Here is a 27,960-nt window from a genome sequence, read left to right on the forward strand (position 1 = left end):
TCTGCTTTATAATTCCCATGACTGGGATTTTTAAAGTATTCAGTAATGACCCCAAAATACATTTATAGAAGTATTAAAAAAATCAGCCCTATGTAGCAATAATGGGTTGTATCCAACAAAGTTGCCCCAGACTTTTGCCAGCACGATGGAATGTCCTCTCACTGTGTGCCCTAACACTTCCCAAATCTGTTCTAGGGGTTCCCCCAGCTACTGGGGGACATACACAAGCCGTGCACTTATTCCTGCTAAATGCTGCTGCTGGAAAACCAGCATGACCTGAGAGCCAGACTGTTAGCTGGAAGCTGATCTGAGCAGCCTTACACCTCTTCCCCATTAGCAACCTTTTGCTACTTTTGCCCTCCAGCATCAACCCCCATTTCCAGGTATTCCTCCTAACCCATTGGAGAGAGCTGAAGAGCGGTTGGTTCACTTGCTGGGGAGAAAACAAGCAGGCATGCATTCTTGGTTAACAACTCTTTCTCCTCCCTGCCTGCACTACTTCATAGAAGACATTGTTAAGGTGAAACCTACCTATCATTACATAATCCAATGCATATTGAATTAGAAGTAACTCCCACTGTGTTGAATGAGGCTTACTGGCAGGTAATCTGCTTGGTTTGCAGCCTCATGGGCCAGGGGGAACTCACCTGTTTCGTTTCTTCTTGTTATGCTCCCAGTTATGTGTATTTCTTCAAAGGCGTGTCTCTTTAAATTCTAGGATTAAATTATTATCCCCAGCTTGTTATGGCCTTATTGGATTTAGTGGGACCATTATTAGGTTTTTGGGACCTGCGGGGTAGAGACAGACTTATTTATTTGCTTCTTATTATACTGATGCTCCAACTTTCCTCCAAGGAACTCAAGGTTGCATTCATGCTTCTTCTCTTCCCCTATTGGATTCTCGCAACAACCCTGTGAGGTCTCAGCTGAGAGACAGCGACTAGCTCTGGATTACCCAGTCAACTTCATTACTGAGTGGCGATTTGGAGCCTGGTCTTTGAGGTCCTAAGCCACCAATATCCTTTCACCTTACTTCACATTCTTGAAGAAAAGATGTGGAAGTGAACAGCCTGGAGTGGAGGGGATACTCTAGAAGCTTTTTAGGTTTCTTGTGAACAGTCCTGCCTAGCACCTGCAAGACTAACCAATTTTGGCTGCAATTTTGTACCTGCTCATCAGGCCCTTGATATGCAGAGGGATTTATTTCTGTGTAGACAGGGCTTTTTTTCTGCTGGAACTCGCCAGAACTAAGTTCCGGTACCTTTCAGGTAGGTGCCATTGGCATTCTAAGAGAACAAGCGAGGCATTCAGGGTGAGTGTTGGCACCTCTTTTTCTAGAAAAATAGCACTGCATGTGGAAATGTTAATCAATGTACAGTTATCGTGTCCTAAAACTCTCTCCTGCCAGTATAAAGTTTGGCCACATGGTTGGGGCCAAGAGGGAGAGGAGGGTCAAAGAGGAAGAGGAGGGCTAAGGGCCCCCCAAAACCTGGAGCCAGTCCTGACAGGAAGCTCCATTGCACAGGTGAAAGTTTTTGCATGAAGAGGCTGACTGCTTTGGATATGACCACATATATAGCATGCCTGTCTGTATAGTTATAGTTTTTGAAAGAAATTATAAGGTATTCTCTCTCATAGGCACAGCTGTGCTTTAGAAGTGGGTTCATTCCCATCCCCTATGGCATGTCAGCCAATGTTTACAGGGCGAGGCACCAGATCACATTCAGGCTAGGCTAGTTTGAGTAAGAACAAGTAGTGGGTCTGTGTACTAGGCCCTCTGTTGTAAATAACGGCTGCTATTCTGAAGTGTCAATGTGCCTGGGAGGGTGGATAGGGCTATTCATTTATTAGAAGTGGCAGCAATACAACTTTTGAACAGGGCTCTTTATTTTGCATGTGTTGTCTTAAAATAAGAGAGCGGTGTGGGGGGAAGAGGCCTGTGTAATTAAATGTATTTCAGACTCATAGTATAGAAACTCATATGCTCATGGTACAGAGAGGTAGAAAACAGCAGTACAGATTTACAAGCTAAGGAGCAATTAAGTTAAAAAGACAAGCAAAACAAAGCCCTTTTTTATGAGCAAAAAACCTCCAAACGAAGCTAATAAATAAATAAACTCAAACAGGTTTCCAGTTTCAGATATCCCCTCCCTCCCCCACAGCTCATATTTAAGGCCAATAAGTCACATGGTAGCTGTCCATAATCATTTTTAAGAGTGTTCCCAGCATCTAATGAGTTTTTTAAAGGCAAGTTTAAAATCTTCATTAAAACTAGTGTACAAGAGAGGATTGATAAGAGAATTCACATAACCCAGCCACGTCAGAAAGTGAGCCACTTCCGCCGATACGGTGCTAAGCTGAAGGCCCACAGCGAGCTCCTTGATAAAAAATGGCAGCCAAGACAAAATGAAGGCGCCTAAAATGAGGCCCAGGATGCGTGCAGCCTTTCGCTCCCTCACACTGGAAATCTGTTGACGGTCTCCAACCAAATCCAGGTCGTTGTCAAAGGGGGAGGTCCTCACCGAAGCATGCATCCTATCAAATTCTGTGGTCGGGTCTGATGTGGAGAAGTCTGAGACGCAGAAGGTCTGCGTGAGCTTGCAACTCGCAAATGAGTTTTGGCTGTCGGTGCTCCTGCTGCTGAGGTGCCGGCTCGACCCTCGTTTTTGGTAAAGGCTCTTTGCCGCGTGGTAGATTCTGTAATAGAGAATCAATATGAGGGTCAAAGGGATATAAAAGGCCCCAAACGTAGAGTAAATGGTGTAGATGACGTGGTTGTGTTGAATCTGACACTCGCTGGAATTGGTGTCGGCGCTGTGGTTTCTCCAAAACAAAGGAGGCATGGAGATGCACGTGGATATTGTCCACACTGTGCCAATCATAACTCCAGCTCTCTTGGCCGTCCTCTTCCTGGCGTACTCGATCGCATTTGTAATCGCCCAGTATCGATCCAGCGCGATGACGCAAAGGTGAAGGATCGAGCACGTGCAACAGGTCATGTCTATGCTCAGCCATATCTCGCACAGGAAGTATCCCAAAGTCCACCTTTCCATCACGATGTATGTGATACTCAAGGGCATGACCAAAACGGCGACAAGCAGGTCCGTAACAGCCAGCGAGCAGATCAAGTAGTTGGCAGGCTGGTGCAGCTTCTTCGTCAGGCAGATTGCCGAAATGACGGAAGAGTTCAGCAGCATTGTCAAGGTTGTAATTATGGACAGAGACACGGTAATAAGCATGTTTTCGGTGATAGTTTTGGATCGGACAGCCACGTCGGCTTCTGGTGTGAAGTTGGTGTGATTCATCTTTTCAGACCAATACAAACTGTTCGGTGCCTCCTAGGTCCTGACAGTGCCAAGCTTTAAAGTTCCTCCATTCTGGAAGATCACTAAGGATACTTCAGAGTTGGAATATGAAATCCTAATGTCACATTTCTCCTCAGATCCAGTTTGCTTTCCCCTCCAGTTTGCTGCTTGCTCCTGGAAGATAAAAGGATGTTTCTTAATAGCAGATCTTCCAAATTTATTGGTTTATTTATAAAGTATTAAAGACGGCTTTTCTTTATTTGTTTTAAAGAATACCCAAAGCGGCAAAAAAATGTTCTTTTTTTTTAAAAAATGCAATATTTGAAACAAGATACAAATTGAACACCCAGACTAAATTATGAAACAACCAAAGACCTCCTTAGTGACCCACTGCAGAAGGCTTTGTGGAATAGAAAGGATTGCTTAGGCACCTACAATTAAGGAGTGATGTAAACAGGTGGAATTCTGTAAGTAGCACATTTCACAACCGGGGTGCCACAACAGAAAAGGCACTGCTTCATGCATCTGCAGAACAAACTTCGCATGATGACAAACCCTTAATAGGGATTCCAAAAATAATAAAATAAAATGGGAAGCTTCTCCTAAGAACTTTAGGTTGTGTTAGAGATTTCTGTAAGTAAGTTCTGTCTCAGATAAATCTGATGTTTAATACATTCATAGCAGAGTCAAATCTGAACTTTATTCTTCACGGCTACACAAAATTTGTGGTAATACAAGCAAATTAATCGACTTACTTCAAGTGGTATCTTCAAGAGGTAAAATGTTTCAGAAAAGCCATACTTAAGCTAATGCATGCTAGCTTTTCATAACATATTTTCACATTTAGGTGTCAATCTTTTGAACAGTCTAGAAATACAGACTTTATAATAAGATGCTGTCAAGCAAAGGTTTAATGATTTTTCACCTCAAAAATAAAATTTTGTGTACACAGCCCATTCCTGTTTTCAGAGCTTATGCGGTGTGCTCTAATTATTGTGAATGTGCCATGTATCCCACTGAGTAAGTCTTTGCAACACACACAGCCATACGTACTTTTTTTGCCTGCGACTTTGCTGCTTTCCTTGTTGGATGCAGACCACTGCTGTGAGAGTTCACAAACAAGCACTAAAGCTTTAATCGTGTTTTTAGAACTATTCTTTCACTCACTATTTGTCTTTGTACATGACTTTGGATGATCATTTGTAACAAGATGTTTGGACTTTCAGCTTCTTTATAGCTTGAGATATAGGAACTTGTTGGGCTGCAAGAGAAATGAAAGGCCAGCTTGTGGAGAGTCTCATTTATGTTAGAAGGGTCTTCCTGATGTTAAGTCAGGATTTCCTTTCTTGTAATTTGAAGCCGTTGGTTCGGGCCCTACTCTTCAGAGCAGGAGAAAAAAAAGCCTGCGTCATCTTCCATTTGACAGTCATTTAGAGATTTGAATATGGCTATATTATTATATAGGGACGCGGGTGGCGCTGTGGGTTAAAGCCTCAGCACCTAGGACTTGCAAATCGAAAGGTCGGCAGTTTGAATCCCCACGGCGGGGTGTGCTCCCGTCGTTCGGTCCCAGCGCCTGCCAACCTAGCAGTTCGAAAGCACTCCCGGGTGCAAGTAGATAAATAGGAACCGCTTACCAGCGGGAAGGTAAACGGCGTTCCGTGTGCTGCGCTGGCTCGCCAGATGCAGCTTGTCACGCTAGCCATGTGACCCGGAAGTGTCTGTGGACAGCACTGGCTCCCGGTCTATAGAGTGAGATGAGCGCACAACCCTAGAGTCTGGCAAGACTGGCCCGAACGGGCAGGGGTACCTTTACCTTACCTTATATTATTATATTAATAACAACATGCTTCCTGTGAAGGAAATAATTATATCAGGCTTTGCACAACTGTGTGCTTAGGGGGTGGAGGTACGAAGACAGGCAGCTCCTGAAGGCCAAAAAGCACAATGAGGCCAGGACGCATCACCTTACTTGCTCTGGCCTATAGCTGCTAGGAGATTTCATTGATGGTCAGGCAGACCTGCAGTGCCTTCCTTTGGCCTGAGTTAGATATCGGTGGTGCATGGACTGAATTTCCACCTGACAACTCCTAGGCTCTGGGGTCAGGGCACGCCCAAGTCCTGATACCTGGCAATATTTCTATAGGTTGTGGATTCAGATATTCCCCCAAAGAAAGGTTCCATGCAACAAGCATTCAAAGCAGAATGGAGGCAAACCACAAGAACTCCCCAAGGAGCATCCTGTTAAAAAAACGGAAGCCTCTGAGATTCATTGAGGTTCAGCACATTTGGAATGGTTCTGCTTTTTCCCCAGGGAAGCACTGTCTTTAGGAAACATCACATTTTATAAATAAAAAGGATAAATTGCCTTTGACCAAGTGTGGGAATGTTTGAAATGTGCAGAAGGTCAGACCTTAAATCAGAGAGTTGCTTGTAGTCTACCCACACACAAACCAGGAAGCACTGAATTTTGCTCATTATAAGGAGTCAAACACAAAATGGAACATGTAGTGTACTTTAATTAATAGTTTTTCCTAAAGAAAAGCAATACACCTTTCTTCCCTGCAAATGTTCTAGAACCCTACTATTTTGTATTTTACAACAGTATATTGGAATTTACACTTCCAAGGGGTTAGTTCCCATCCTAAGGAACATATTCCGGTCACATGGTGCCATATTTCACAGGAAGAACAGCAGGCAGAACCAGCTTCACTGCTTAATTTTGTGTGACTCACCAGTGATAGGCTGCAGGAATCTTTTTAAAAAGGTGGGACCTCAGTCTTCCAAATTAGTCATTAATTGTGTTTTTTCTCTGAATCTATACACTGATAGAATGGGATTGTGCCTCTGAACAGGTGCAGAGTGCTTTTCGTCTACATATGAGTTGTTAGAACAACACTTATATATCTGGGGTCATGGGAAAAGGCTTCCAGCTCAGAGGGCATAGATTCCCAGCACTGAATATTTTACACATTGAGCACTACTGAGATCTGGAAAAAGAAAACAAGGTTGCCTGATGGTCACACATCATTCCTCTGTGTGTTTTATGTAATTGATATAGGTGAACCATTCCAGCTGGTAGGCTAATATGGATCTTGTATAGACAACTGAATATATTACTTACGTGCCCACTTTTCTAAGCATTTGCTTTAAACATGTAATTCTGGATTTTTAGGAGGAAAGCAAGTATCACACGAGTTATGCAGCTGCGCTTTTAAGTTCAGGGTCTTTTTAAAACACAAAATGACAGTGCGGGGGCCTAATTCAGACAGGGAGTCTAGTGCGGGTGGGCGGATGGGGTTTAATCATTTGTACCCTGCTATGATCCCAATCTGGATTGCATTCCCACACCTGCAATCTGCATTGGGGGGGGGGGAATCTCATTTACTTGAATGCCACCCTCTTCACCCCACATTAGGAACTCCTAGTCTGGACCGGGTCCCCACAGTGGCAATGTTTTTTTAAAAAAAGCATGCATTTGAAGGCACAGCTAACATAATGTTTAGTTACTCTGTAAACCAATTTGAGGTCTGTTTTTTTTTTTTACAGTTTTGTGAAATAAATAAAAAGAGGTACGGGTCTTCTCTTGTGTTCTTCAAATTGGACTTTCCTGCATTGCTCCCCTACAGATGTTGTTGAACTACAACTCCCATCACCCCGACCATTGACCACAATGGGCTGGGGTTGATGGGAGTTGTAGTCCCAAAACCTGAAGGCCACCAGATTGCGGATGGCTGGTTCAGATATTGATTTGGGTTGCTCTCCATGGTCCTGAACTACTTGATCTTGTAACAAACTCCTTTTTAATGTGGATTTTCTTTAATTGGCTATGGGTTGTGCTAAGTAGCTCCTTGTGTGCTTCCACAATGGGACTTCTACCCTTATTCTTCCCCTGTGCAGCCCCTACATTTGTTCTGGGGGTTCCACCAAACCTCTAGAGCAGATTTGAGGATCACATGAGGCATGAATGTGGAGAGGACAGGACAGAAGTTCTGTTGTGCAAACAGAAGTCTTTTCACTTACACTTATTACTTAGGTGAATACCATCTATGTTTCTCAGATCTGACCTACATTTCCTAAACAAATTTCCCATGCTCTGTCTCCCACACTATTTAAATCTCATGATTAAAAATCTTGCTGCTGTCTGTTCTTATAAAATCTATACAGGGTGAGCCATATTTTGAATAAAATCAAAGAACTGAATGAGAAGTATGCAGTAAATGAGGTAAAAAATAAAGAAATTGGAACCAACTTCTGCCTTGTCACTTGAGGCTATTGAAAACAGTAGCATTATAATTATTTAAATACTCAGATCTAGAGCTCTATGAGTTCTACTGCACACAAACACACAGAGTTTTCGTTCACAGAAAACCTTCCACCCTTATTTCTGACATATTCAGCTTTGAGGGAAATAATGCTAGCTGAATTAACCCAGAGCTAATCGTACCAAATTAGTTCAAGGCACACACTGTTTTTCATTAGTCAATATTTACATCTTGGTTATGACTTTTCTGTTAAAAGGGGTCTTCTGGCTTCTGCTTTCTAGATGTATTGATTTTATTTACAACATGTTATTCTGTATTTCAAAAAAGAACCAAGTCAAGACAGCTTGATTTGTGAACTGAATCCTTGCTTGTTGCATCAGAATGTGAAATTATGTGGCAAAAATTAGCATGAGCAGCCCAAAAGCTGAGGAGGAGGAGGTGGGAGGCAGGATGGCCCAGACAGTATTAGCAGCTGTGGAATGTACATGCAGAGATTCTGCACTTTCTATTGTATGCACTACCAAATCAATGCCTGGCACTGTCATGTATGACATCACTGATCAGCTGATTGAGGGTTAGGTGGGGGTCTTCTTCCTATCTCCCTTCCCAGCAGGAATTCAGCTCTCACAAAGTGCTAACTATCAGATGTGTGGCAGGAAACCATTAAAAAACATTCACTGTGGTTATGCTTCCTAGCAGCTTAAATGACTCTTAAAAATAGACATATTGATATACAAAGGCATCAATCAATAGTTATGAGCTATGATTGTTAAATGGAATGTCCACATTCAAACCTCTGTGTAGTAAGTGCTGAGGCAAATGACCGGGTGGTGGTGGCAGCCATAATTGTTATGCCCTGTTTGTGAGCTCTCAGGAGGACCATACCTCAGTGATAAAGCAAATGCATTGCATAGAGAAGGTTCTTCCAGTTAAGGACCAGTCAAGGACCTCTGCTTGAGACTGTGGAGAGGACTGACAATTGGTGTTGCCCAGGCTTGGGAACCTTTTGAGAACCAAGGACTGCATTACTCAGGCCGAAAGCTGTCAGAGACTATGTTCCAGTCGCAGGCAGGCCCAGATCCACACTGTCACATGCCCTAAACACCCACACACCCCTGTTTCCCATGGAACTAGATACATACATTTAATTCTTAGTCATTCCACTGAAGCGTCCCCTTCCATTTTCTGCACTGACTGTTTCCCCGCCAAAAAAACTTGTTAAAAAAAGCAAAAAACCCTCTCCAACAGCCTTTATTTGTCCTCACTGTGCAAAAGGGAGACAGAACTCAGTAATCAAACCAGAGAGGACATATAATGAAAAAAACTCAGCTGAACTGTAAGCTCTGCCTTACACAACCCCAAATTTCAGATTGCAGTTGCACCCCCAAAACTGTACACATTTAAAGAACAAACAAAAAAGCATGGATGACTTTTTGCATATTTGCAAGGAAAGCAAGGTTACTTCTCAGCTGAGATATTTTCAACTCTGCTTTCACAATATTGCAGCATGTCTTCCTACAGAGGCAATTTTGAAACCTTTAGGATGGTTGTTTTTTAAAAATATATATTAATGCATTAATGTAACCCACTTTGGGAAGGCTATAGTCCTTAAAATTTTTGGGAAAGAATAAACATATACCTAAAAGCTATTTGCCCAAGAATAAGCCCTATGGAATTTGGGACTTACCGTATTTTTCGCCCTATAAGACGCACTTTTTCCCCTCCAAAAATGAAGGGGAAATGTGTGTGCGTCTTATGGGGCGAATGCAGGTTTTCGCGGAAGCCTGGAGAGTGAGAGGCGTCGGTGCGCACCGACACCTCTTGCTCTCCAGGCTCCAGGAAGCTATCCGCAAGCCTTGCGCACCTGGGGGGAGTTCCCCTGGGCGCGCAAGGCTTGCGGGCGGTAGCCTGCAGCGCGGAACACGGGGCGCCCTTCGGAGGACGCCCCGTGCTCCGCGCAAGCGTCAGCAAGCCTTGCGCGCCGGGGGAGAACTCCCCCCGGCGCGCAAGGCTTGCCAGCGGCAGCCTGCAGCGCGGAACACGGGGCGCCCTTCGGAGGACGCCCCGTGCTCCGCGCAAGCGTCAGCAAGCCTTGCGCGCCGGGGGAGAACTCCCCCCCGCGCGCAAGGCTTGCCGGCGGCAGCCTGCAGCGCGGAACACGGGGCGCCCTTCGGAGGACGCCCCGTGCTCCGCGCAAGCGTCAGCAAGCCTTGCGCGCCGGGGGAGAACTCCCCCCGGCGCGCAAGGCTTGCCGGCGGCAGCCTGCAGCGCGGAACACGGGGCGCCCTTCGGAGGACGCCCCGTGCTCCGCGCAAGCGTCAGCAAGCCTTGCGCGCCGGGGGAGAACTCCCCCCCGCGCGCAAGGCTTGCCGGCGGCAGCCTGCAGCGCGGAACACGGGGCGCCCTTCGGAGGACGCCCCGTGCTCCGCGCAAGCGTCAGCAAGCCTTGCGCGCCGGGGGAGAACTCCCCCCGGCGCGCAAGGCTTGCCGGCGGCAGCCTGCAGCGCGGAACACGGGGCGCCCTTCGGAGGACGCCCCGTGCTCCGCGGAAGCGTCAGCAAGCCTTGCGCGCCGGGGGAGAACTCCCCCCCGCGCGCAAGGCTTGCTGGCGGCAGCCTGCAGCGCGGAACACGGGGCGCCCTTCGGAGGACGCCCCGTGCTCCGCGCAAGCGTCAGCAAGCCTTGCGCGCCGGGGGAGAACTCCCCCCCCGCGCGCAAGGCTTGCCGGCGGCAGCCTGCAGCGCGGAACACGGGGCGCCCTTCGGAGGACGCCCCGTGCTCCGCGCAAGCGTCAGCAAGCCTTGCGCGCCGGGGGAGAACTCCCCCCCGCGCGCAAGGCTTGCCGGCGGCAGCCTGCAGCGCGGAACACGGGGCGCCCTTCGGAGGACGCCCCGTGCTCCGCGCAAGCGTCAGCAAGCCTTGCGCGCCGGGGGAGAACTCCCCCCCGCGCGCAAGGCTTGCCGGCGGCAGCCTGCAGCGCGGAACACGGGGCGCCCTTCGGAGGACGCCCCGTGCTCCGCGCAAGCGTCAGCAAGCCTTGCGCGCCGGGGGAGAACTCCCCCCGGCGCGCAAGGCTTGCCGGCGGCAGCCTGCAGCACGGAACACGGGGCGCCCTTCGGAGGACGCCCCGTGCTCCGCGCAAGCGTCAGCAAGCCTTGCGCACCGGGGGAGAACTCCCCCCGGCGCGCAAGGCTTGCGGGCGGCAGCCTGCCGCCCGGCGCATGGGGCGCCCTGAAGCAGAGCGCCCTCGCGCCGGGCAGACATCGGCCAGCCCCACAAGCTCGGGGGACAGCGGGGAGGCGCAGCGCCGCCATCCCACTGTTCCCCAACCTGGTTTTGGGGGGGAAATAAAGGGAAAAAATTTTTTCCTTTATTTCCCCCCCAAAAAGTAGGTGCGTCCTATGGGACGGAGCGTCCTATGGGACGAAAAATACGGTACTTCCGAGTGAACATGCCTAGGATCGTGCTATTAATCACCATCAAACTGAATGGGGCAATGGCCTTTCTTTGGATTTGATTTAGACTCTAAATGGCTCAAGCTTAAGCTAGGGGATGGGATCTCTGTATGCCAAGACTCTATTTTGCCTTGGAAGATGTGAAGTTTCACAGAGGACATCTTTGGGCCACCCCAGAATATCTACAGCCAACCTCTTCCACCAAACATTCTTTCAGCATTGGCAACTCTCTCTTCAGAAATTAATGACTGTACTCAGAGAAATGGCACGGATGGGCAGAACAGCATAAAACTAAGACAAGCAGAAACTGTAGCCTCAAACTGAGTTCAAATAGCAGGCCTGAAGCAGCGAGATTGGGGTGGGGGGATAAAGAGTTTATACATTTCTTCTTCCACTTTCTCTTGTTACAGCAAATTTCAGTGCAAGAGCGCTCACAGCCAGCACAGATCAATGAGGAGGCTTGTCGGTCAGATGGCACAATCCGTACAGACACTTTTCCTAGAAGTGCTTAATTTTTTGAAAAGCACAGCAACCTTTAGCCACAACCACCTCTAGCAAGTTAAACATTATGAATCATCCTTTTAATATGGTGCAAACAAGCAAATAAATCACGGGCATGGTCTTTACAGCCGAAAGCAACTTGCTGCAATAATAAGTCCTTCTGGAAACAGTTAATCTTCCAAGCTGCAGGGTCCACTTTGTCAACCATACAGTCACCAAATATCAGCTTACCTGAGCCTTCACTGTAGAGGCTGAGCTAAAACTTGTGTGTGTGTGTTAGTTAAAATGAAGGAAGTGAAAAAGAAAGATTAACTGTGTCCACAATGGCTTAAATGGCCATTAAAGGAGGAGCATACGTGTGACAGCTATGAATAGGGCAGATGCAAAAATGAAGGTACGTCCAACAGACATAACCTGTTGGCGGAGGGATAAGTGTGAAATAGGTAACACTCTTCCCAACCCAACACCTCTTGGTGCAGTTTTCTTTTGGGGGGGAGGAAAAGGAAACAAACAATCCAGGCCCCAGTCTGCTTCTGTTATAAAAATTTTATAACTACCCTGTTCAAAGATCAGAAGCTTGTTGTTTTCTTTCAGTAAAAAGAAAGAGAACTGGATAAGGTGGGACTGTGGCTGTGTACACACCTGAGTGTTGATGCACAAATGGGCACAAATGATACACAGATCCCATTTTTCCACGTGTGCTTTCATGCACGTCCATCCACACATAACCACATAACCATAAACACTGAACTCTGTCTCAATCTTTTTCAATCCATGCTGATAGGAGGCACGTGAGAGGATGTATCTGTACTGTGTACTGTTGTCCCCATCCCTAAATTAGAACTCCTCAACCTACCTCGATTCCCAGAAACCTAAGGTCCATCGCAGGCATAAATTTGTTTATCTGTGTGCGCAGCTATTTTCTTTTAAAAAAATGTTTGACACACAAGTCTTCTGCTCCAAGTTGTGTGTGTGGGGGGGGGACAGGTTAAAATTGTGTGTGTCCTGCTCAGCCTGGCCAGTAGCCCAACCTTCCTGAGTACCAGAACTTCTGAGATCTACCGTGTGTGTGCGCGCATGTGTGCCCACAACTACTGTCCCGAATCCAATAATCTTCCTCGATATGCCACATCACTTCAGCCCTCTTCTGTATATTATCAGCCCCCTCTTTTTTTTGTCGAAATTTTCTTAGACATGCTAAATGTCATCTCCAAGAATGCAGAAACTGAGCAAGTCCCTTTTCGCAGCCAGTCAAAGAAGGCCAAAGAGTAGGTTGTTTGTAGGCCAGTGACTCTGTGCCCCAAGGAAAAGCAAGTTGTCTTATTAGTGCTGGATACATGCTGCACATGGGGCTTGTGGGGGCTAGTGAATCACATCTCTCAAGGAACTGTGAAATGTCACAGGAACATGCACTTTGAAACTAAACCTCACACTCTGGCCTTGAAATAAGACTCGAGTTCTCTCAATGACCAAGTTCCCAAGGACCCCCCCCCCCCAATTTTGCCTAGCAAACCATTCTGCATTCACGGGTCAAAAATATCAGGCGGCCTTACATCAGTCTTATCGCTACACCTTGTCTCATTTGCTCTATTGAGGCAGGATCTGCTATAGTTGACGGAAGGACCTTACCTCAGCCCGGTATGTATGGGCACCCAACATGTGAAAGAAAGGCGAATTCCATGCTACGAATGAATTGGAAATAAAATTGCTGATATCTAAATGCTGTTGTACAAATTGATGATGCAACCACACTTGGAATATTTTGTACCTTTCTGGTCCCCTCACCTCAAAAATATATATAGTGTAGAGCTGGAAAAACTTCAGAAAAGGGCAATAGGATGGAGCAACTCCTCTAGGAGGAAAAGTTACATTTTCTTACATATATATATAATAATGTTTGGGTCAACCAGGAATTTTGGTAAGGCGGGTGGGTTTGGAAAACTATACCTCAACTAGCTTTGGGTAGTTGGAAAAAGTGATCTTAGTGTTTGTGAGGACAGAGAGTACAGTTTAATGTGAAATTTAAGTTTTGTATTTTTTAAAAAGCTATTTGCAGGATTACGGACAGTAAGAATTCGAAGTAGTCCAATGTATAATGCAATCCTCTACCCATCTACCTAGATGTTAAGCCTCATTAAGTACAATGGGACATAGAAATAGATGGATCTGTCAATTCCAGTTCTCTCAGCTTCCCATTCTTAAATTCAGTTTTCCACGTTACTTTGAAAATTTGCAGGCATTTTAGTGTGAATTTCCTGTAATAAACAATTTTTTTTCATGCAGTTTTGACTAATGTACATATTTTGCAACCAATTTCCGCTAATATGATGCATTTTTGTGTTTTATACTAATGAATATATTCATTTTAATGCAGATTTCCCCTTAATACATGCATCTCTGTCAACACTGGCTGGAGGACTGCATTGAAAAATTCAGAGAAGTGTGAACTTCAAATGATGGCTTTATTTTGGTACTCAAATTGTTTAATAAAGTGTGAATTACCTGTAAGTAGGTTCACCTTTAAATGTGAACTGAATTCCTTCTCTATCTCTACTGTCACATTAGTCCTAGGTGAGTATAGTACTGCAGCCTAAAGATGTGTTATAAAATGGATTCTTGTTCGTTTCCTGGCAGTGGACAATTATTTCCTCAATGAATATAAAAATTTGAATGTGCTGCCTTCCTGCATTGCATTGTTTCCTTACCTTCATTAAACTTCTTTTTAAAATCTTTAGAAAGGGCTTTCACTAGGGATGCTATAACAAGACCATCTTTGTATTAGCTGACTGAAAAACAGAAGAAAAGGCAGGCTCTTCAGCATGGTGTGTGTTTTGCCTCTCTAGTGCCTCAGAGGCCTTCTGCAATTCAGCCAAGTGTGGAAAGCTATTCATAGCAGGACTCCCCTGATTTGCAGACCAGACTTTCAGCTATTAAGCCTGTTTTCTTTCATTGTCAGCAAAATACACATTCTCAAGGATTGCACAATAAGTATGAAAAATGGAGAACCAACCTTGTATGACCCTCTGGGCCAGCTGTTGTTGTACTCCAACTCCCAACAGCCCCAGATAGCATGCCAATGGTCAAGCATGATGGGAGTTGAACAACATCTGGAGGGCATCCTGAGTTAACACATGTATGCCAGATGTTTCTCCTGAGAAATCACCATCTCAAGTCACTGCTGCTTTCAGCAACTGGTGAGCCTTCCTTACCCCTGACTGACTCTTTCCGACCCATACTATCTGCTCTGGCCTTGATGGTATCAACTAGACCAGGCTTCCTCAACCTCAGCCCTCCAGGTGTTTTGAGACTACAATTCCCATTATCCCTGACCACTGGTCCTGCTAGCTAGGGGTCATGGGAGTTGTAGGCCAAAAACATCTGGAGGGCCGAGGTTGAGGAAGCCTGAACTAGACCCCAACTAACACAAGTGACAAGAAACCAACAGATTCCAAACAGGCCTTAGAAGGCTGAGGCCCCACTCTGTAAGGTCAATAAGCTCTGGCTATGTTGAAGCCACCTCCAGGAAATGTCCGGTCACCAGACTATTTCTCAGGGACTCCCAGGGCCTGTTTTTGATCTGTGAGAAGCCTGTTCCCATCCCAGCTAGTTATTATAAGAACCTTATAACCCTAACAATTTGGAGCCCGAGTTTGTTCTTCCCTCCTTTGGCTCCATGCTAGACATGGATTCTAGCCCTCAGTAATAGCCCCTGAATTTCAACTAATATTAAGGAGATACGCAGTTGGGAAGACTTCTTTCAGTGAAATATAGAAAAATTATCAATTGCATGAGTTAAAGTAATTAGTTCTCCTGAGAATGAAAACTTCACCTTTGTGTCACAGAGTATCCACAACATATTGTGTAATCAAGCTCTTAAAAAAAAAGCAATGCCAGAACAAGAGAAATGCTTAAAGGCAGCTAAGGCTAAAATTGTGAGTGGTGGAATTATCCAGACGGTGAATGGATGAACAAATGAATATCTCTTCTTCCTTGAATGAAAAGTTCTTGCCCCTGAGACCTTCTTTTTAACACCAGTGCTCGCCTCAGTTATATACTTCTTCAATAATATTGCTGCCTTGGAAAAGGTTACATTAATGCCATCATTTCCTCATAGTGATGTGACAAAGTAAAGAAAATTGTCTTGTTGCCTTGAGGCTTTTTGTATTTCAGGTTGTCAGACTCTGGATGATGTTTCACACAGATTTCAGCAGCTGGAGATTCCTAATAATAAGCTCAAGTTACTAAATGTCAGCTCCTTTCTCTCTGCGTGTGATTTAGCAAGAAGAAGGGAAAGAAACATTCCACAGGAGGAAAGTATCGTGACAGCTGACACTTAAATCTTCTGTTTAGACAGTCAAATTGAAGTGTGCTGAGTGGCCTTCAGTGTTGAATTTTAAGCAAAATGGTAGCCGATGTGGACTATAATTTCCATCACTGTAGGCTATAATTCCCGTTATCCTTGACCATTTGCCATAATGGATGGAGTTGTAATCCAACAACATCTGGAGATCATTGTACTGACTACACCTGGGTAGCCAAAAGAAAATGATTTGGATGAGAATTGCCCCCAGTTATTTTGTGTGGAACCATGGCCGAGGGGGAAAAAATAATTTCTACAATGTAGACATTAATAACGTGAAGCTTTGGAGGACTGGATGAGAAATGGGGGAGGGAAGGAATAAAAGATGGTTCTCCATGTTCCTGTTTTTAATCCTTTAAATAAATAAATAAACTGAATCACTAAACCAAAGTACCAGCGCAGAGCAATCTGAACTCCTGATCCATCACGCTGCAGTGGGTTTGGATGGGGTGGTTCTGCCAGACTCCACCATCAGGGCACACTGCTGGTGGCATTGAAGTCCCACCAGTGACGAGCACCTCATTGCACCTGCCCAAATGGGAGGCCGGTGGTGGTTGCATCCAGTGAGGTTCCCCCTTACAGCAACCAGTGGGAAACCCAGAAATGGGATGTTGAGTGTGTCAGGAAGGCAGTGTAACACTGTCATCCAATGGATCTGATCTGGGCTTCTTTGCTGCACCAACCTGAGAGCCCGCACAATGAATGGATATTTTCCTCTACCTCCCTCAACGTCTGCCCTGAGTGGCACAAACACTGGGGCTGTGGAAGTGAGACCCCATCAACTCCAGCCACTGCCAGCCAGGGATTTGATTTTGGTAGACCAGAAGAAGACCCTCTGTCTCCAAGCAAAATCTAAGGGTCAAAACACCTTGGGTATTCCACTGCTTTCAAACACCAGCTTATAGCATAGGAAAGGGAAAGGAAACATAAGAGAGTAACGATAGTAAAGCAGAAAGCAGCAAGAGAGAAAGGGTTAGTTGAAGTAAAGAGGTAAAGGGGTTAAAAAGCATATTTCAATGGTTCTGAATTCTTTGCATAGCTAGAAGGGCTTGAGCCCTGACACTTATACCAAGGGATGCATGTTGTTGTTGTTGTTTAGTCATTTAGTCATGTCTGACTCTTCGTGACCCCATGGACCAGAGCACACCAGGCACTCCTATCTTCCACTGCCTCCTGTAGTTTGGTCAGACTCATGTTTGTGGCTTCGAGAACACTGTCCAACCATCTTGTCCTCTGTCATCCCCTTCTCCTGGTGCCCTCCATCTTTCTAAACATCAGGGTCTTTTCCAGGGAGTCTTCTCTTCTCATGAGGTGGCCAAAGTATTGGAGTCTCAGCTTCAGGATCTGTCCTTCCAGTGACCACTCAGGGCTGATTTCCTTAAGAATGGATACGTTTGATCTTCTTGCAGTCCATGGGACTCTCAAGAGTCTCCTCCAGCACCATAATTCAAAAGCATTAATTCTTTGGTGATCAGCCTTCTTTATGGTCCAGCTCTCACTTCCATACATCACTAAGGGATGCATGTAACATAGCACTAAGTCTGTGAGCCTGCTCATTGATCCGAAGGCTTTTCACAAACTAGGACATTCATGAGATATGATTGCCATAATTCCTTTGACTTGGCTACCTTCTATTTTCTCTAGGATTCAAATTCCAAAGTAGGAGCTGGCCACACTGCCAACATGGTTGGATCCTAGCAGTCTGTATATATATATCTGTTTCGTTTCCTTTGTGGGTCGGCGTCTGTCACTAAACAGTCAAAGCTTCCTCTGCCTTCACCCCTTATATCCTGCTAGTTAATTGTGGTACCACCTCTTACACATCAGGGAACCACTCTGAAGAAATGTCCCCATTTTCTGCCAAAGTAGCCTGCAGAGGTGGTAATTGGTATCCCTCCCGCAGCCATTACAATAATTAGCAGGCAGAGCAGAAATCTCAAATTAGCAAAGTTTATCTAAACAGCTTCTTGTAAGCCTATCATCTTGCACCTTTTATGAGGACTTGCCAGTAATCCACTGGCTCATGTCTTCAGGGCAATGGACATCACAGGAGCCAACTCCTAGGGGCTGAGGTCCCTTTGGGCCCTCCAATATAATATTTGAGGGGGCTACCCTCTCCCCAAATTGATGGGCATTGCCATTCAAATGGCGTGCATGTACCGCATCATGTGATTGGTTATGTGGTGTGGGGCTTGCCTGCATCCCCCCAATATTTTATTCAAACCTGCATTTCTGGTGGGCACTATTTGCCAAATGCGAACAATATCTGTATGAAAGGTTGGGGCTATCAGGTAGCTCACTCCTCTCTGTTTCTGATGCCTAAAGGATGCTTGTAGCTAGAGCTGCTCCTGGGAACATCATTGATGTTATCTTGGACTCATTAAAATTGTGGAACAAAGACTACTAAAATGGCTATGATATACAAGCCTGTTGAACCTTGCACTTAGGTAGCTACTTTATACAGTGGTACCTCGGCTTAAGTACTTAATTCGTTCCGGAGGTCTGTTCTTAACCTGAAACTGTTCTTAACCTGAAGCACCACTTTAGCTAATGGGACCTCCTGCTGCCACTGCGCTACCGGAGCACGATTTCTGTTCTCATCCTGAAGCAAAGTTCTTAACCCGGGGTACTATTTCTGGGTTAGCGGAGTCTGTAACCAAAGCCTATGTAACCTGAAGCGTATGTAACCCAAGGTACCACTGTACCAAGTAAGACCAACAATTCAACTACCGTACTTCAGTGCTGTCTAAACTGATTGGCAACAGTTCTCCAGGTATGAGACACAAAATCTCTCCCAGCCCTACCTGGAAATCTTGGCCCTTCTTATATAGTAGTGAAAGGGAATCTTCAGTCTCTGACCCTAATTTGATCTACCTGCCTTTCCCATTTGGCCTGTGAGGCTGTTCTGGACAAGCCAGGCTCACCTGCCCCACACCTGAAGTCAGGTGTGGAGCAGGTAAAGATGTGGGCAGACCAAAAGAGGGTTTGCAGGTGCTGCCAATCAAGCAAGGAAGAAAGTCTACAACTCCCTTGCTTCAACAGTTCCATGAGCCACCAGTCTGTTCCTGGACACAATTCAAAGTGCTGGTTATGACCTATAAAGCTTATGTCTGAGCTCTCTGAAAGATCATATTCCCTCATATGAACTGCCCAGATTCTGAAATCTTCGCCCTTCTCTTGGTTCCACCACCCTCACAGGCATGCTTCATAGGGATGTGGGAGAGGGCCTTTTCAGTGGCTGCCCCCAGACTTCAGAACTCCCTCCCTAGAGAAGCTAGACTGGTGCCCCCAAATCTGGGACCGTCACTGGAAAATAGGGACACTAGGAGGATCTGTAGTGCCTAGGTTGACAACATCCTGGTGATTCCACTCCCCACCCACCAAATGAGCCATTTTCCATCCAAGAAAACAAAATTGGATTTAATTATTATAAAACCTTCACTGTCATGCTATTAAGATACAACTGTTGTCATGTTGATTTATAATCTCTTGAAAGCCTTCAGGTTGCCAAGGCAATAGCAGCTCACATTCCCACTGAAGTTCAGTGTTCTTCTACGAGTGATGATGCCTTTTGTGTCACAGGAGTTCAGTGAAGATCTCATGATTTCAGATGAATGGACCCCCCCCCCAACTCTTTACATACAATCATAGAATTGGAAGGGATCCAAGGTTCATCTAGTCCAACCCTCCTGCAATGCAGGAATCTCAGCTAAAGCATCCATGACAGACATGTGGATCTCTTGCTTAATCAGTCAATTAATGTGTCCATTTCAAAGAAAAAGCAGCCGCAAACCAGCCTTCATGCTGCAGAATAGTAATAGGTCCTGTAGGAAGGTGACCTTGCTCTTCTCTGGTCCTCCAGCCTTAGAATAACCTTGCATCGCTCAAGAAACCGCCACCATGGTTCAGTGGCATAGCGTGGGGGGGTGCAGGGGGGGCCGGCCGCACCGGGCGCAACATCTGGGGGGGGGCGCGCTCGCACTTGCAGCTCTCTGCCCCTACCTGGCTCACTCACTCTCTCTCACTGCAGTGCTGGCTGTGCGAATCCGAGCCGAGCCGCTGGGTCGCCGCCCACTGTGGAGGGGAGGGTGCCAGGCGTGTGGTGCGGTGCGGAGAGAGAGAGCAAGGGACTATCTGGGGGAGGGACAGTGCAGTGGGGGGGGCGCAAATTACTTGCCTTGCCCCGGGTTAGGGGGCGCAAATTACTTGCCTTGCCCCGGGTGCTGACAACCCACGCTATGCCACTGCCATGGTTGCTTCTGCCAGTTCTGTGAGCTCACCATGTCTTGGGCTTATTCTTGTTTTACCAAGCAGGTTTAGAGAATTAGTTTGAAACAGGGCTTATTGACACCTCGGTTTGCCCCCACTGCTTTACCCTGGGGAAACCAGATTTTTAGCACTGAATCGGATCAAACAACAATTGGGTTTTACACAAATTGCCAATTTATCGCTAAAGAGCAGGTTTTCCAGGGGAAAGAGGTGGGACAAAGGCAAAACTGCTTGGTCCTGTGCATGGAGAGTGCAGAACAAGCAGGAAACAGCTCAGATCTGTACTTTCTAGGCATGGGACAAGTGTGGACATGCCCCTGGCAGTCATTTAATCTGTATTTTATGGCTTTATGATATTTTAATTACTTTTTTGTACATAGCCTTTTCTATATAAAATGACTCAGTGGTTTATAATTATTCATTTAAACAAACTAATTAATATTTGTTGTGCCACTGCTGTTAACAAAGGCTACATTTAATGACTTAAGTATTAAAACCACCAACTAATACAACAGTTACTTTTGTAAACTGCCCCAAGGCGAGATTTCACTTTTGAATACTCAAAAGTGGGACAGAAGTATTACAATAGTATTGAATAATAGTATTGAAGTATTATAAAAGTATTGAATAATCCGAGTAAAGATGCTAGAATCGTGAGCCATACCAACTTATGGTCAAATAGTATGTGTCAAATAGAAAACATGAGATGACCAACCTAAACTGGGGTCGCAGGAAAGGGGAAAGTTAAAGTCACCTGTCCTGTGTAATACAGGATGTCCTTATTTCAATGTAGAATGCTACATCATTTACAGAAACAGTTTTGTCCTGTATTTAAGGTATTCTCTCTCTCCATCTTCCTCCCTCCCTCTCCCCCGCCCCCTCTCTGCTAAATTACCGTATTTTTCGCTCTATAAGACGCACCAGACCACAAGACGCACCTAGTTTTTGGAGGAGGAAAACAAGAAAAAAAATATTCTGAATCCCAGAAGCCAGAACAGCAAGAGGGATCGCTGTGCAGCGAAAGCAGTGATCCCTCTTGCTGTTCTGGCTTCTGGGATAGCTGCGCAGCCTGCATTCGCTCCATAAGACGCACACACATTTCCCCTTACTTTTTAGGAGGGAAAAAGTGAGTCTTATAGAGCAAAAAATACGGTAGGCATCCTCTCCAAATGCATGTGTTTGAAAAGGTGTGTGAAAGGTCATGCATTTAAGATCTGGATAACCAAGCATGGACAGATTTACAAATTCATGTATATGCATATGCATGCGTGACAAATTCTAGAGGGGCCATTCTGTTCGGCTGCAATAGATTGTAATGGATTGCTTTGAAGTTACTTCAGCACCAGATGAAAAAAAGTCGCCTCCCAACAGCCCCCGCACTGTCTTGTACAGAACAATGGTGGCAACACTATCAGGGACCAAATCCAGTTTGCGTTCCTACGCTTGCAGCTTACTTTAAAAAAAATAAAATCATGCTAGCTGCATGGCTAGCTTGGCAATTACTTATTTGGTTTGTGTGCAGAACTGAGACTTCTTGGACCTTATTTCCTGAACTAAAAGACCCCCCCCCCATATATATAGTTATCTTTTACACTGTTTCAATGTATATTGAACCACCAGACCCTCCAAGTGTCCCTATTTTCCAGGGACAATCCCGGATTTACAGAAGCCGTCCCAGTTTCTGATTTGACCCTGGAATGGAATGTCCTGCTTTTCCTTAGAACATCCCTATTTTCATCAGAGAAATGTTGGAGGGTATGGAAGATACAGAATATTAAGATGCAGCAAGAGCATTTCGGATTTTCCTCGGTGCTTAGTATTCTGCTCTTTGTCTATGAAAAGCTGTAGTTGTTTTCCAAGGAGCTGTTTTGTAAGTGCTTACATTATTTTTTCGAGGACAAAAGAAACCTCTACGAAGCTAATGCAACACTCAATGTGAAAGGTAGAAGACTTTGAGAAATGAATAGGCACAAAACAACTACATCTGTAACATGTGGGATGGTGAAAGTAGTACTTGGAAGTGCCTGCAAGAAGAATTTACCACTGGGGAACTTTTAAAATGGCAGGATAATTCCACATGTTCGTTGAGACGAATGCTGAATATCTTATGATGCTGAAGAAATCATATTTACTGAGACTAAACTGATGAGCTTTACTTGATGAAAATTGTTGTTGTTGTTTAGTCGTTTAGTCGTGTCCGACTCTTCGTGACCCCATGGACCAGAGCATGCCAGGCACTCCTGTCTTCCACTGCCTCCCGCAGTTTGGTCACACTCATGCTGGTAGCTTCGAGAACACTATCCAACCATCTCGTCCTCTGTTGTCCCCTTCTCCTTGTGCCCTCCATCTTTCCCAACATCAGGGTCTTTTCCAGGGAGTCTTCTCTTCTCATGAGATGGCCAAAGTATTGGAGCCTCAGCTTCACGATTTGTCCTTCCAGTGAGCACTCAGGGCTGATTTCCTTAAGAATGGATGCGTTTGATCTTCTTGCAGTCCATGGGACTCTCAAGAGTCTCCTCCAGCACCATAATTCAAAAGCGTCAATTCTTCGGCGATCTGCCTTCTTTATGGTTCAGCTCTCACTTCCATACATCACTACTGGGAAAACCATAGCTTTAACTATATGGACCTTACTTGACGAAAATAGTTTGTTTTAAAAGTGGGGGGGAATCACACCTCAGGTTCTCCTCTAGTTTAAAAGCTATAAGTTTACTTTGCCTTGACATCTTCAGGGAGAGCTGAACGCATATTACGAAGCTCCCCCACCCCAGGAAAATGAAACAGATGGAAATGCATGCAGCTTACTCTGGGAGTTATTACACCGTGTGGATGAAAGAAGAGCGAGGTATGTAGCTGCCAGTGATAAAATGATTTTTAAAAGTGCTGCTGCTGGTGGTGGTAAATAAATTAGAACCCATTGCACAGCTGATGGTTTAAAATTATCTTCATAGTCTCCAGCAGAGAGGCTTCTTATGATATTTTATGTTTAGAAGACATTTATTTATTTTTTTAAAAAAACTTTGTGTCTGCTCACTAATTCTGCAGCTGCCATCATTGGCATAATTTTTACCCAGAGTCTCTTATTTATATGTCATGCCTTGCCTATACAGACTGCAGGACACTGAAGATTAACATGTGGCAGAAGGTTTTATAGACTAGAAGTCTTTGTGATCAGAAATGGGAAATGTTACCTTTAGCTGGCACTCATGCACGCACACACACACACACACATCTCTCTCTCTCTATATTAACTCTTACAGAGTAACAGCACAGTCCTAAACATGTCTACTCATAAGTAAGTCCCACTGTGCTCAGTAGGGGCCTGCACCCAGGTAATTGAGATTAGGATTGCAGCCTTAGTTATGTAGCATCAGCGGACTAGGCAAGATTCTGGCGTCTCCACTAATCAAGGTGAAGTTTGGGCTGAAAAGAGTGGCTTCTTCCTCCACCCCATGCAGCTCTGCAGTGCAATGAATGGAACTAGCATCTGCAAAACACTAGAACCACCTTCTCAGCATCCATAACCTTAAAGCTGAATGGCTGCCTGCTGCCTCGCTTGGCTAAGGCTGGAACCCTGCCAACACCCACACTGCAGAAGTGCTCCTTGGAGAAGCTGAGGAGTGTCTGAATGTTCTTGATGACAGCTTAGTCCCTAGTGGTGACGACAGTCAGACTTTCATGTTCTGTCCATGGGAAACCAAACTACCAGCATCTGTTGGCCAGGAATGGTGGGCTAGCATGCCCTTAAGAAATACTGCACATTCACAGGGGACGGTTTCTAGGTAGTGACCTGGCAGCCTTTTTGTGGTATGATACAGGAACATTTCCAAATGCATGCTTCATACTGACAAAGTTAGAAATCAACCTAAATTCAATGATATGCTTCACTTTGCCAACCTGTAAGAAATCCTGAATGCTACCTTGCTCAATCCTTGGCACAGAAGCAGGAGCATCTTGGCCCCGAACCAGTTGTTGCCACCTGCAATAATGAGTGGAACTATAAGGGGAGCTGTATCTTAATCTTCTTCAGAAAAGACACCTCTGGACAGGGCCTGCATGAACATCTGAATATAGATCTACATCTATCTGCACATTTCAATCTGCAGCAGTTACACATGTTGCTGGAATAAGGTGAATTCACATAAGCAAGTGTGGTTAGAGTATCACACAAGGGCTTGGGGTGCTCTTGGGGAAGTCCCCCCCCCCTTCAGTCATGAAGCTCACTAACTGACCACTGGGCCAGTCATTCTTTCGAAGACCAGCCAACCTTGCAGGGTTGTTGTGAAGAAGACAGTACACACACTTATTTGGGCTTCTTGGAGCAAAGTGGGGTATCAACAGAAACATATATAAAATAAATACATTCCCTGTGATTTATCAGAGGTTTGTGTAGGGATTTTCGGAACCCTGGTATCCCACGTCCTAGCTGTTAACCGCTACACCACATTGGTTATCCCAAAGGAACATAGGGCACTGCCCTACACATGGGTCTATCCCGCTCAGTACTGTTTTCACTGGCTGACAGCAACTTTCCAGGATTTCAGAATGGAGCACTCCCAGTTCTACTTCGGCTTGAACCCGGGACCTTCTGCACACAATGAGATGCTTTACCACTTAGCTAGGGAAAATCTGATATTCACACCTCACAATCCCAAGGCATTTCCTTAGATTCCAGTGGGACTTCCTGCAGGTGCAGTTTGCCTTCCTAGTTAGACGGACCGCTGCACAATAGGACGAGGGAGGTGCTATACGCAAACAGTGATGCTGATTGATTTGTACACAAAGCAAGTCATGTCCAAGGAGATATTTGAAAGAACAACAGAAGTTGGGAAGAGACCAGTGCTGGTGCTTCAATGTAATCTATAAACTGCCCCCTCCTTCATCAATAGGTGAAAGAAACTTTGAAGAAGTCCCACTGGCTCCTCCACGGTGGCCTAACCCTCTTCTGGCAATATCTAAAGGAGGTGACGGATGCTCCACTCTCGACTAGGCACTTTGTAGCATTGCTGGCTGAAATTGACAAAATATTGCTTTTGATTGCTTCCTGGCCTAGTGACTCAGCTGTGAGAACACAGAGGAGCCTATCCCCCACCCCCACCCCCTCCCCCGATTTGTATTATGTTCAGCTTCCTTTTGGCCAGAAAGATAATAAATCCCCGTCTACATTGAATGACGTTTCCCTGTTGCATACAGCGAACACAATCCCCAATCACAGAATTTAACAACAACAACAACCATGACAGTGAAGTGGTACATTTAGGTCATCTTAAACTCTGGACTTAAAGGTCTTTGAACCCTCCTGCCCAATCCTCTCTCCAAAGTAATTATGCATAACTACACTGACTTCAAAACTGTGGTACAGTAATATGCCAGCCCTGTGCTGGGCTTGGAGGTGCTCTTGCTCATTTCACTGCATGGGAGCCCAAGTCCTTCCTTTAATGGCCACACTAACTCAGTGAATCATGGAGCTGGAAGAGACCTTGGGAGGCCATCCAGCCCAACCCCAGGGCTCATCTGCAATGCAGGATGCAGCCGCCCGCAGCATCTCTGAGAGCTAGTTGTCTAGCCCCCCTTTAAATACCTTTGGGAGGAAGGGCGGGATAGCAATTTAACATAAATAAACAAATACAATACTGAAGGGATTCCTACCACCTTCCAACGCAGCCTGGCCCATGGTCAAACCACTTAGGAAGCTTCCCCTATTGCTGAGAGCCAAAATTCGGCTGCCCTGCCTGCCTGCTTCTGCAGAACCGTTTCCTCCACTTCCACGGGCTCTTCCCCTTTCCTGCTTTAGAAAGGTCGCTTTTCTGAATTGCAGCCACCAGCTGCGGAGCCTGTGGCCCGGCAGAGGATGGTGGACTGGCCAATGGTCAGGAATGATGGGAACTGGAGCCCAGCAACATGTGGAGTCCAGCAATACAGGTTCCCCCAGCCCTCATGCACACATGAGAGCCAAGGGCCAAATAAAAATAAAAATATCTGCACATGCTCCAAGTCAGGGGAAGCAACGGATCTTGGAGGACGGAAACCTCGACCAAAGTCAGAAATCCCTCGATTGGGTCGGGAACTTGTATGACAGGATGAGGGACACGTTCTGGACAGCCAGTGTCTACGGGGTCCAAAGCACTTCGCGGCCCCCCCCCCCATCATTGAACACTATATTGCAAAAAGAAGAGGGGCTGGGATTGGATTTGAACCGCGAGCCGGTGGGGGGTGGGGACGGCTGCTTAGCTCATAGCTCCCGCAACCCGATCCTATGCATGCTTCCTCCCCCCCCCCCATTTGCTTGCTTGGGACGGACTCCGGGTGAGAGCGCCTTGAGGACTAGCGCCTTTGAGGACCCCTCCCCAAATCGCCTCCTCCTCCCTCGCCCTCGGCTTATGCCACTCACCTTGGGAAGTCCGCCGTTGGCACTCTGGGCGCTCCGGGCGGCGACGGGACCCAGGATCCAGAGGGCAGCTGGAAAGTCACCTCCTCCTCGCCATCGCCCTCTCTCACATCCCCATGTGCCGCCGCCTCCCAGACCAGTCCAGGGCGCGGAGCCCGCCTCCGCCTGTTGCGGGCAGCCTTTCGAAATCCGCTTTGGATGGGGAGAAGAGAGACAGGGAGAGAGGGGCGCTGCGAGGAGAGAGTGAAAACCTGGCGCGGGATCAGCCGACGGAGAAGGAACGGGAGGCGGAGTAAGAAGGAGCCGGCGAGGCAGGTGCGGGGTCGCAGGAGGAGGATGGAGAAGACGCTCCTCGCTCCGCGGATTCCTCCGCCTTGGGCTGTTTTATATGGCCAGGGAAAACTCTGCCCTGGAAAGTCTGGGCCAGTTGCAGCCGGCGGGCGCTAGGGGGCAGCACTTTCCACCGAATGCCGCCGCAGACAGGAAGACTGGACGGTATGGCTCATTTCATCTGGGGGGTATGATTGGAGACCCCCTCCAGAAGACCTCGTAAGCGGAGTGGAGCTCACCTTGCACTGAAGTCCACGGCAGCGCGGTGTCAACTGATCAGTACTGCTGCCCCACGTTCCTCCTGTGCCGTGAACTGCCTTGGATTTGAACGAAGGGGGATGCGGAGGAGGCCCCTCCTATGCCACGTGTTGATCGGGTCTGTCCTCTGCTCGAAGTTAGAACACATTCAAATTGCATAAATATTTACTACTTTACGGTTACTTCCCTCCTTCCCCTGCAAAAGCAGGTTTGGCAACTGTGCGTTACTCTACGTCTTTAAAGGAAATTAGATGTTCGTTCTCTCTCTCTCTCTCTCTCTCTCTGCATTCCCTATGCCTATGAATTGACCGGGGGGGGGGGAGCTGCATTGCCTATCATGTGCGCTTGATTTAAAAACTGCTCTCTTCCATTTGCTGCCTCACTTTATCAACATTCACAGGTGATGGATTCCAGACTAGACAACATTTATAGCAGCATGGAACACTCACAGTGCCGTGCTGGATGCAAACAGTCCCCTTGCAAATTTGGATCCTTATGCTTTTTCATTATTGCCTCAATGGCGAACTCCGGTTCCAAAATGCAAAATCCTTTTGAACCCATAGTCTCCAAAACAATCCTGCAGAGTTATTATCCTTGGAGCAAGAATGCTAACAAAAGCAAAGGTACAGAACATGTGACATCTACCCAATAATGACCATAAATTTCTCAGTTCCATGCCAAAATGCCAGAGGTACAGAATGCAGCTTCTATTATGCCCTAACAATCTGGCTCCAATCACATGGAGGTAGTGAATAATAATAATAATAATAATAATAATAATGCCCAGGCATTTCACTCATTTTTATTAATAAATTTCAGTTAGATGTTT

The 27,960-nt window shown here is 46.2% G+C and overlaps 1 protein-coding gene across 2 annotated transcripts; it reads right to left on the reverse strand.

Annotated features, from left to right (window-relative positions):
- On the reverse strand, positions 1 to 27,383 carry HTR1E (5-hydroxytryptamine receptor 1E). Of its 2 annotated transcripts, none has more exons than XM_083433580.1 (2): positions 26,547 to 27,383; positions 1 to 3,479 (listed from the first exon to the last, which is right to left on the reverse strand). In XM_083433580.1, exon 2 carries the CDS (start codon positions 3,303 to 3,305, stop codon positions 2,211 to 2,213), a length of 1,095 nt encoding a protein of 364 aa, XP_083289706.1. In that variant the 5' UTR covers positions 3,306 to 3,479; positions 26,547 to 27,383; the 3' UTR covers positions 1 to 2,210. The 2 variants fall into 2 exon arrangements, with proteins under 2 accessions (XP_083289706.1, XP_083289707.1); XM_083433581.1 differs by lacking the exon at positions 26,547 to 27,383 and adding an exon at positions 25,808 to 25,913.
- Positions 27,384 to 27,960: the final 577 nt, after the last annotated feature.

Source organism: Podarcis tiliguerta (assembly GCF_965153285.1).
Source record: "Podarcis tiliguerta genome assembly, chromosome: 3".
Taxonomy (NCBI): Eukaryota; Metazoa; Chordata; class Lepidosauria; order Squamata; family Lacertidae; genus Podarcis; species Podarcis tiliguerta.

What these genes read in the sequence shown, in the direction of transcription:
- HTR1E (XM_083433580.1), bottom strand. Translation starts at nt 3,305, where the DNA reads ATGAATCACACCAACTTCACACCAGAAGCCGACGTGGCTGTCCGATCC.